This window comes from Pomacea canaliculata, linkage group LG2, assembly GCF_003073045.1.
Source record: "Pomacea canaliculata isolate SZHN2017 linkage group LG2, ASM307304v1, whole genome shotgun sequence".
Taxonomy (NCBI): domain Eukaryota; kingdom Metazoa; phylum Mollusca; class Gastropoda; order Architaenioglossa; family Ampullariidae; genus Pomacea; species Pomacea canaliculata.
Genome location: NC_037591.1, coordinates 9,297,649 through 9,309,301, shown reverse-complemented (window position 1 = coordinate 9,309,301; position 11,653 = coordinate 9,297,649). Strand labels below are relative to the sequence as shown.

The 11,653-nt window shown below is 38.3% G+C and overlaps 1 protein-coding gene across 1 annotated transcript; it reads left to right on the top strand.

The window, feature by feature from the left end:
• The first annotated feature begins 1,579 nt into the window (after window positions 1-1,579).
• Window positions 1,580-10,010, top strand: LOC112556261 (lymphocyte expansion molecule-like). The gene is made up of 10 exons (XM_025225090.1): window positions 1,580-1,845; window positions 3,489-3,576; window positions 4,147-4,317; window positions 4,761-4,883; window positions 5,070-5,204; window positions 6,110-6,253; window positions 6,438-6,605; window positions 7,259-7,384; window positions 7,605-7,729; window positions 8,184-10,010. Exons 1-10 carry the CDS (start codon window positions 1,796-1,798, stop codon window positions 8,314-8,316), a joined length of 1,263 nt encoding a protein of 420 aa, XP_025080875.1. The 5' UTR covers window positions 1,580-1,795; the 3' UTR covers window positions 8,317-10,010.
• The last annotated feature ends 1,643 nt before the right edge of the window (window positions 10,011-11,653 follow it).

Below are 11,653 nucleotides of genomic sequence, written 5' to 3'. Positions count from 1 at the left end.
TTCTCTCTTTCTTGTTTTATGTGAGTGTGATTGTCACATTATGTACATGTTTATATAGTGTGGATTGTTTGATGGCAAAGATATTTAGGTCACTTGTTGAAATGAAGTATGATTATAACGGTAAGATCAAGAGATTAAGATTTTTACCAGTTTTTCTGAGGATCTGTTTATTGTACACTTTTTTCCCCCTGTGAACAGCATTTTATAAAGGAGATTTAAATTCGCAACCCCATTTGCACAGAAAATGTACAGCCTGGTATATCACACAGAGATAATATTATTGTCCACACACTTATCGGTAATAAGGATTCCAAAAACAGTGCATAGCAACATAACAATCCTATTAGAAACGCAGAATTCAATGAATTGTTTTTATCTTTTCTTTCATCCATTGTCTCCAACTCATTCTTGATATGACGGCAGCATTCGGCATAGAAGCATCTAGACCCCAGACATGAAAACTGATAGCTTTAGATTCCAAGTGGTTTCCTAGAGAAGTCGATTACCCTAGTTAGAGAAATGGAGGTGAGCTCACTTGAGGTACAGCATTCCCCACTACTACCCATTGAATATCTACCTCAGCTGGGGAGAGAAGGGTATCGAGGAAGAGCAGATGGGCGCCATCCTCAATAAAGCTGGCCCTAAGATTAGTATATCCGTTAATATCAAGGTAGTACCTTAGCTATTATCTTTAAAACTTGCAAACTTAAAGCTTACGATGTTGATCAGATAAGGAATTCTGCTGGGCGGATTATTAACAAAATGTCGAAAACCTTACTGCGGCTAGATATCGTTCCACGAATAGGTTTAGTGTATAAGCATCAGATAGATCGCACTTCGCTGTGACTTCAATATGCACAAGCACTACACACGAATTAACAAAGAAACAGGCGTCAGCAAATGTCAATGTGGCAGATATAAGTGTATCGATAAAGACCACTACTGAGGACTTCGCTGGATCAAGGCGCCTGTGATAATTTTTGCGCGGCAAAAGTGATTGTTACTTTTCTGTGTAAATACTAAATTAATGACATATTTAGCCGCAAAAAGACCTATATGTGCTGGACAAAGTCCATTATTTTACTTCTGTGGGGTTTGTTTGTGGCGAGGGTGTATCCAAGAAATGAGAATAGGTCGCTTATCGACCGGTTGTGTACATTGGCTGCATAATAAGTGATGTTACTACGAACTTATATAACTGGACTGCTAGCAGAACTCCCCCTCCCCGTTATACAAAGCTTCCGGTTTATTCACATTATTTTTTTTTTAGGCTCGCCGAGACTAACCGCGGAGAACTTTGCAAGAGGCTTACGCGTTTGTCTTGGCAGACAGACAGCAATCCACTTATACACATCCATGATGTTACCGATCTCACTAGACTGACTAGAGTGACTACACGAAAAGGGTTACTGAACCAATCTTTGTCATAATCTTTCATAAAAGTATGCAATGCTTACTGATAGTTTGTTCCTAAATATTTCATACTTGTGTTTATATTTTTCATCGGATAATAAAATGTTAAATGTGTTTTTTAATTCAAATATTTTTCGGTTGAAACTTTTGTATCTACCCTGTTGCTATGTGACGCTTTGCCTCCGTTAAATGAGGGTCAGTTTAACCACGGACGCATATAGGGGATACAGATTCATGGTTTGACTGCGGAGGGTCGCATGGGACAAGATGTTTTTTTAATCATCGCCGTTGTCTTTCAGATTCATGAAAATGACTGAAGGGTAGAAGGATAAATTATTTACACACAAAGAATTAACGAATTATTGCTGTCGGGTTTTCTACTATGAACGACAAAAAATTCAACGGGGCGCCATTTGGGGTGCAATCTGCAAGGTATTTATCTGCATTGAAATTCATTTTTTTTAAGAATATTTTGGACATTTAAGCTTCACGATAATTTAGTTTTTACTCTTTTAATTTTAATACCAGCTTGGTGTGGATGATATTTAGGAGGACAAGTATTATTATTATTACAAAGATCAAGATTGTTTAATTATTACTGAAAAATTTACAAATTTTCCATCGCCTCTGCAACTACGGGGTGGGGGGGGGGAGAATCAGATCTTTCTCAGGTTTTAAGTTTGCACTTCAGCCACTAATTCATGATTGCATTAACCTTTGCTGCTATGTATAAATAAAGAAAAAAATCGACAAACATTTTGTTTTCACTATTATGTATTACCAAGGAAAATAGACGCAATTTACGCATAATTTATTGTCTCGTTAAGGCGGTAACATTACTAATAAAAAAATGAAGGTACGTAAATTTACAGATGTAAAAAAAAATTTCAGCCATAAGAGGCGATCAGTACTTCACAGTGTGCTAGATTAGCACAGCAACACACACACTCTTTAGGTGTGCTCAAAATGCCTGTAAAATTGTTACCCTCCGTTTGTAATAAAATATATTGCCTTTCAGTATGCCAGTTAGGTCAAGAGGTCCTTGAGTGATAACACTAGTGCTTTAGTCAGAGCCCTTTAAATGGTTCTAGCATTAGTGAAAATAAACTACTTGGTGTGCTTAAGGATTAACAGTCTCAAAGTTAAGACTACTTAAGGAAATTTAAAATCCTCCACTGCCTGTAATGCCGGTAAAGCCATCAGCTGCATGAAGTCAGTATACTTATCAAGTTGGCTTGGGTATTTCTTACTCATCTGCCTCTCAGTTTTGGGGATTTGTTTTTTGTTTTTGTTTTTGTTTTTTTTTTATGAAGGGAAACATGCTGTGTCAGGTATACACGTCCATGGTCAGGTATTACAATGCTAGTGTTCACCATGTTTCACTAAGCATAAGGAATTTAAAAAAACAGTTGATTGGGAAAGGCTCTTGGAAAAATTTTTCCTTTCTTCCAGAATATATGTGTATGTGTACGTGTGTGTGATCCTTTCCATGAACAACTTTGAACTGCAGTGGGAGATGTTACTACAGAAAATATTTCTGCAACAAGAAATTCGTCAACACCAATTTGAAACATGCAGCTGACTGGTTCAAAGGGAAAAGAGCAATGAGTTCCACAATTTAGGTCCAACATATAAAAGAATCACTAGTCACACAATTTTGGGCAGCAAGGCCGGGGTTGCTGAGGAACAAAGGTGTCTAGATGGATGGGAGACAGTGGTCATGTTCATTATGCAGACAAAAAAATTGGCTGCAGATGAAACTGACACATCACAGCCAGCTTGTAATCAATTCAGGTCTTGAACAGGAAGCCAGAGTAGTAATTGGGACAAGAAGTGTGTAATGATTACCTTTTTTTGTGTTGGGAACAAGCAAGGAGAAGATGCAAAACAAATCTACTGCAATAAATATGGAGATTTAAATTATTTTGCACATTAAACAGTACATTAAATTGTTGTACATAATAAATAAGCTTTTGGAATTCTATTCTTATAGGCATATTGCTTTTCATTAGGAAAAAGTGCTTCAAAAGAACTGCTGAACTATTAATTAAAACTTCACACTTTCTTCTCTACAGGTTTGATGTATCAGGCATCCATCCAAACAGCAAAATGCCTGGGACTTTCACAGAGGTTTCTTATCACAAGAAATCAAATGAGATTCTAGTGAGATTGATGTAATATTTTTCCATAAAAGTTTTAAGTAAGCAAACAATAGATAGAAGGCAGAAGGAAAGAGGGTGAGAAATTTACAAAGTGTAGATGACTAGTTTGAAGGAGAGATTGATAAAAGATATGGGAATTCTGTGTCCAAGTGCAGTCTGGTCTGACATTTAGGAAGTCCCAGGATTTGACAGAACTGGGAGAACTGGGAGAAATAGCTACAGCCTGGGGTTGGGTATTTATCATGGCATTAGAGACTGCCTGGATGGTTAAGGTGAAGCAGTCACTTAAACTGAATTGAATTTATCTGACATCTCAATAGCCAATCTACTAGCAACATGATAAAAAAAACTTGTCAACAGCGGGTCTTACCTAGTCCACAATAAAAGGGAGTTTTTAATTGGATACATATTGCTGACTACATTACCACACTACACTTGGCAAAGTTTGTATACTTTAATGTAAAATTTGTCTGTTGCATATTAAGCAATGTGTATCTGGTGATAAGGAAAAGGAGTGAGCTTTAAGAAGGAAAGGGAAATAACGTTATCACAAGAGTTTCACATTGTTCAGTGTCGCAGATTGGGTCCAGGTGTGTACAATGTTGAAGAGAATGGCTTCCATCCCAAGACAGTAGAGGAGCGAACAAAAGGTCCAGGGTGGGCGCGCCAGTACGAGGTAGAGCGCATTGCTGCTATGCCCCATCTTCTTTTCAAAGACCAGTGGCTTGAGCGACACACTCTTGTAAGTGCATACATATATATAAATGACAGGAAAGTTGTGCACACATGTATACCAAAAGTATTTTAATCCAGTGTAGATTTCACATGCTTTCATGAGTATATCCAAGTAAGAAGGTGGTAGGTTTAGGGGGTAGAGAGTGCAGAGCATTTGGGGATATTTTGCATTGATCAATTTTGTATAGCATTTATGGCTTTTTTGGTAGTAAATAATACTTAAAGCTTGGTGAGTTTCTTGTGCAGTTATCTCCCAAACTAAGATGTATTTTGTGGACCAAATGACCTGTCATGCATATCTTTTATCTTTGCTCCATGTACCTATATTTTTCACTAAATTTTTCTTTTGGATTATGCCTGCAGAATGACTCAGTCACAAACATCACAATATAAGCTACAAAATTAACCATTCATATCTTTAAATATAGGGTCCATTTACACTGTCTGCAGCAACAAAAACTGGGACCTGGTTCCTACAACATAAAGGATTTCATACAGCTGTTGTCAGAGAAGCCTGGTAGCTCAAGAGGTTTGTGTGAAGGTCATGCAAGTCGCTTTGCAACACAGATTCTTGTAAGTGTTGTTATTAATCCAGGTGGTAAGGAAAAGAGTTTCAAAGATCCAATTTAATTTAGCACTATTTTTATGGAAACTGTATTATTACTGTTTAGAACTTTAGATAATAGTAATGCTACAATAAACTGTAAGCAGAGTTGCAGATTGTCCTGAACACTGGAATAAATAAGCTTATTTTTACAGAGTGACACACCAGGGCCTGGCACTTATGGAATGAAAGGGATTCCTCATGCCCTTATAGAAGAGAAAGCACATCGTTCAGCTGGTAAAAGGGGGATGCTTTCATCTGGTTCCCCAGCTCGTGGCTCATCCTCTACAGTCAGTTCATCTAAAATGCTCAGTTTTGTCAATTCCTAAGGGTAATGTGTAGAAGTTGGGCTTCAAAATAGTGTGGCAGACTCCAATATGTACAATGTATCAAGGTACAGATTTATCAAAGAAAACAGATTTTCCTGTTTTAATAAAATGTTCAAAACTTCCAAACATTTTCAAAATGATGATCAATTGAGACACAACTTGTCTGATTGATTCAAAATTTTGAAAAATTTAGAAGGTAGAAGAAGAGGTAAATCTTCAAGTCATGCTAGGAAAATGTTGGGTCACAGAGTTCTTGCAAGGACTGTGGAAGGCTGCCAGAGAACTGATATGATGGGCAGCCTGTCACACTAGTATCCAGGTAAAGGCAGAAGATCTAAGCCTATCATATAACATATCTGACCAGACTTGCTAGGTGTAAGCAGTTCAGATATATGAGATTTTTAGAAATATCCGAGTGTGGCAGATGTGCAGAGATGATAGTAGCCCCTGTAATAGCTATAAAAAAAAGTTTCAATTAATTCTCAAAATGTTTAGATTTTTCTTACTTTTATGTGCGTTGTATCGTTTATAAGTCATTGTCACTCCATTACATTGTTTGCATTCTTAAACATGAACATCCATAAATAGCATGAAATAAAGATTGAATACACTTTGTGACACTACTTTTAACTATATATCAATGGATGGAGGGATAGTTGTGTCAGTTAAATTGTTCTCTAGTTCTTCTTAGTTTCATCTGTACACCTATTTGACACAATCTAAACAGCAGTATTCTATTATAATGGCATTAATAAATGTGGAAGCTGACACATGAAAAGTAGAACTACATACTTCTGTATGAAATAATCTTCTGTGGCAATTTATAATTCTTTAGGATTATGCTGGGTTTTTTTTAATAATTTCAGGGATGCCCTCTTGGACCAGGTACATATGAATCCAAGAGCTGTATTGATGAGCTTCTGAATAAAGTTGTCAGTAAACGGGGACCATATGATCTATATTCTGGCAACAGAAGTAAACCAATTTCTCAAGGATTTTATGCTGCACCCGTGAGTCATTGTTTTTTGTTTAGCTGGAATATGTATCAAACCTTCTACCTCAGAAAGAACTGCAAAGCCTAGAACCAATTGTGTTTTCAGCATGACATATTCCAAGAGATTGGTAGTTCTGTAATAGGATCAAAACTATCATGGAAGGCAGAACAAGTGAAACAAGTTTGAAACATCTGTGCAGAAAAGAGTCAACCTTGGCCCTGGACAGTACAGCATCAAATCGTTTGTTGATGATTTAACTTCTGAGCATGTGGTACACAAGGGTAAACTTGGAATAGAGGCCCAGTATCCACAACATCCACCAGAACGCATTTACCAATGCACATTGGCCCAATATCCAAGGGAAATGGTAAGCATCGTTCATTTGCTGTTTTCAAACCTCCTTGACAGCTTTGGGTAGACGTGAAATGTTATGTAGTCAGCAGGATTCCAGGGTATGCAAATCAGAGCATTATTAGTTTTCCTTGGATTTCATTATATTAAATCATGAAAGGCATCAAGTGATTGCAATGCAGAATAAGAGCATCCAGTCATGTGACACATGACCTTTCCTTATGTCAAAGAGCAGTGTTAATTTCTATATTACAACCTAATGTGCTAATTTTAACCCATTAAAGTCTACACACAAAATGAGTAATTTCACCTATAAAATGTCTGGTTCAGAAACTTTTCATCTAGAAAATTTGTAGTTTAATCTGCTCAAGTTTAAAGCTGCATGAGAATTGTTGTAATTGTGTATTAACCAAGATTTGTTCAGTTTATCAAGACATGCAGTGTGTAGCCATGTGACCTCAATTCCAGGTGTGCTGTACATATTATGCCATTAACTTTCCTGATAGTAGCAAAAGTGATAAACGAGTCAAGTTTTTTTTTTTTTTGTTAATCTTGATTTTCGCAGGCACAATATATTCTCTCTCACAATACACTAATCACCGTACCCTCCAAACTGAACTCAAAAATGTTTGACAGTTGGCGTATCAAAATTTGTAACCTGCATCACAGGGAGCCCCAGGACCAGGCAGTTATGATCCTAAACAGCAGGAGAAACCACAGAGCAAAAACCCACCTTTTTTCTCCTCTGCTGAAAGGATGAGTCGCAGACATCTTCGCCTCATGATGGGCAGCTACGTAAGTGAGCAACATTGCCACATCAGGATCCGAGTGCAAAAACTGTCACTAAATGTCTGCTATAAAGTGAAACCAGTTTTATTTACTGTTTAAGCTAGAAACTGAGAACTAGATGTTAAAACAAGAGCAAAAGAGCAATTTGTTAGCAAGGAAAGGTGCTAACAGGAAAATCTGCTAACAGAATCATTCCAAAATTTGTATGTATACCCACATTTTACAGAACCCTGTGGGCCCAGGGCGCTATGATTTTCAGAAGTTTGACGAAGCCAAGCACCGAAACGGCCACCAGTACGTCTTCAAATCAAAGACAGGCAGGCTAACTAGAGCGCAAGAAGGAATATTAAGGTAAATTAGTGCCCCACCAGCACACGGTGTGCTGCACATCTAGAGTTTGGATGAAATTACAGACTGGTGTAAGTCTGAAAAAAGATGTCCAGAAGAAGTAATCAGAGAATTTGAGAAAATGTCAGCATTTTGGTGTAGACAATGTTTAAGGAAAAAAAGTTATGGTTATTGGAGTGATGGCATTAGAGACTGAACTGTTCTCAGACCATTTTGGTGAGCTGGTTTTTACTTTCCCCTTTTATGGGGGTCAGGTACCCATTTAATAGCTGGGTCAGAGGGGATGGGGTACGTTAGCTGCACCACACAAATCCAAGATTGGCGTACGCTTGTGTAGTTTGAACACGCCTTTATGTAGCCAGGATGCGACAATAAAGCAACCATTCATCCTTTGTTGTTTAGCTTTATCTGATGAAAAAAATCTTTCTGAAACATGCATGTGCTTTTGTTTTCACAGGGAGCGTATTAGAGCAAAAGACGTGCCTTTGGCTGAACGTTCCTTCCTTGTTCCCCCCCAAGGCTTGCCGGCCTATGACGTGGCCCACACCCTCTACGACTTCTCCAGACAGCGAGCAGCAACTGTGGCTTGACACATCACTGGTGTTTAGAAGCCATTTATCACTCTTTTCAGTGGAACAGTTTGTTTACTTCTTGCATCTGACTGCTTCCTCTAGAACCTACCACCAAGAATGCTCCATTTCTCTTTTATTGTTTCAAACTGTGAAGTCAGCATTCCAGTCATCTTACCTTTTGATGTCAAGACATTGTTTATGACCATTACAAATGCATGCAAACAACCTAGTATAAAGAGAAGATGCTCACACTCTTTCAAACCACCATTTTGTGCATTTCGATTGGTGTGGAAATGCATGTTAATAGAAATTTGTGCACAGGGTAAGAAATGGTCTTTCTTTGCCAGGGGCTACAAGACTTGCAAGAATCAGTGTGTTGACCATTTGTATCACTTTTTTCAGTCTGCTTATGTTCTGTTCTGCAAGACTTCACAATGTACACAGAATCCAAATATTTTAACCTCTTTACGGCAAATAGCTTGTTATTCTCACAGAACGCTTTTATGCTAATAATAAAGATCATTTAAATAACACAATATCTTAGTCAACAGGCTAGCTCATTGACCTGATGATAGCTGCTACTCACTTGACAAATACTAATCATACATTACTGCAAAATTCAAGAGCCAGTAAGGAGAATGGTGAAAGGTCACACTATAGCAAGAGATCAGTTATTTTACCACGATCGCTACTGAGAAAAACCAAACAAAAGAAATTGAAGTAAACCAGAGTGAAAAATATATCCAGTTTGCATTGTGGGAATAGCTAGTCAAATGCACACAAAGAACCATCACTGACATCAAATTATTTCCATGACAAAAAGAAAACGGGGGGAAAATTGATGCCCGAGACGAGAGCTAAACCTAGGACAGCCAAACTTCACTGTATTGATGACGGGCGCTAACAGTTGTACAACCAGACTGCCCCAAACAATAGAAAATATAACCTCACGTTTGTTTTTCACTCGGTCCCTCTTAAATCAGTATTATGCAAAGAATTAGTTTGTCATATTAAAATTTGTTTTATCGTGTTACCGTAAATGACTTTTTACTAGGCTAGAGCAGTGGTTCTCAAAGTGTGGTCCATGGGCATAAGTGAGGTGGTCCGCGGCTGCCAGTCGTCATGTCAGCAAAGTGATGTTTAAATTGCCAGATAGGCTTATAGAAAACTTCAGTTAAGTATGTCAACTTATTGCTATACTACTGTCACAAAAGGACATTTAGTTTTGAATTGTAATGAAACAAATGTGGCAATTTAAATTCATAGTACAGACTGATTTTTAGGCCTTGGTGGTCCGCCATATTTTTTACTTAAGTAAAGTGGTCCGCGGTCCAAATACTTTGAGAACCACTGGGATAGAGGATGCAATATTTCATCAATACTTACACTGTGGTTGTATAGACTTGTAAAGCTCTGCTTGCATGTATACTTGTCAGAGACATTTTTTTTATCTGTTGTTTTATGCTGTTATTTGCATTGGGGAGGGGGGTGGAGATAATTGACACCTCCACTCTTCATCTTTTTTTATAGATATTCGTTTTTTGCTTCAGTATTATGGCACTTGTTATTATAATGCCAAAGTTGGTCATAATCAGTTGCTTATAGCACTGGAAAATATTCAGATGACCATGCTCTATGCTCATTTTTTCCCTTAGTTGGCAATCAGTATTATTTTATTCATGTGGAGTACATAATAAAGCTACTGCCTTATCTTTTGGTGTTGCCTGTAGTAAACGTTGCTATTGCTAACTACTTCATAGATGGTAGAATACAAGTGTAGTTCCAAATAAACACTTTTCCAAAGCCAATACTATTTACAAATCAGCTCTTAAGCCCACATTACACCGACAGTTTATGACAAATAAAATCAATATTTCGAATGACCAAAGTGCAGCCATATTATAGTCTTGCATACAAAAGGAGTTCAATTTTCAACCTCAGTGTGCACATCAAAATTGAAATTAAGTGTAAAGAATGAGCCATGTGTCTAGCAAATTTTATTTTACAAATGAAAAGAATCAATTATTATTTTCTTGATGAAACTGACTGGTACCTGTGAAAAAGCTTCAAGCAAGTTTACGAAGCTTCCCTGAGACAACTATAATACTTGTTTAAAAGGAGAGATCATTATCAGTTTCCTCTAATTTGATCACACGAAGTGCTAGCTTAGTCCCTGAGCCCAGGTCAAGCATCACATCTGGTTGACGTCCTCGTCAAGAAGACTGCCTCTATTTGCCACACAGTCACAAATTCATGTGACATCCCTTACTCCCATGGTTCTCAAATGGTGAGGTGCGACATGGTTATAAGGGGGCACAAAAGTGGTCATCTTTTAAAAGTTTCTTTTACCGGTATTAGTGAAATTACCTTACATTGCTGGCTAAGAGGGGCGCACAGACGTATCTTTGTTCGTCAGGGGGGCGTCACAAGTAAAAGGTTGAGAACTGCTGCCTTACTCCCTCACTTGCACCAACATTTTTACTCTAGATCAGGGGTGTCAAACACCCGGCCCGCCATGAAATTTTCCCTGGCCCGCGAAAGAATTTTAGTTAATCATTGTTAATGGCCCGGCGACGGTGACAGTTAGAAGGCAAAGAACAGAAAAGTTCCAGTCGAGCACAGCAAGCGATGGGATGAGTTTAATGAAGTTTGTACAGACCACCAACAGTGCACTGGTCAAGTTACCACCGCTCCTGTTAATGACCTGAAGGGAGGGTGAAGGCGGGGCCAATAAATCTGACCTTTGACATGGGACACGCTGGCCTGAACACGGGCCGCGGGTCGAAGATTTTTAGTACCTGTTAACTTCCCTGAATCAGTCCGAGATCAAAGGGTGACTAGGGCCAACCCACGTGTATGATCAAGGCAGCTCAGCAAAAGACTAGGAGAAACTCATCACTGACTCTGCGGGCTGGCGAGCGGAAGTCGTCTCGATGAGACGTTAAGTTGTGAGAAGCAAACTTGTGGAGATCAAGTTGGTGGGAGGATAGCTTCTCCAAGGACAGTGGATTTTATATATATATACCTACCAACTAGAATTATATGTGCAAACTGTGCATGATACGTGTGAACTGAATTATACACGTGGACTGTGGATGATAAGTGCCAACTGTGGAATACTGACTGTCCAGTTCCTGCGTCGCCAAGAGGGAATAACTGCCGCCAAAGAGATTAGTATCTGAGTATAAATAGCAAGCCACGGTGTTGAAATAGTTGCTGCTTGTGTATTGATGATTTGTGTCTTTTTTTTCCTAATTATATCTTCTTTTACATACATATACTGATGCAATAACATCACATGTCATAGCAAATAGTACTGAGCAGAGCAGAGCACGCGATTATTTATTAGAATTAA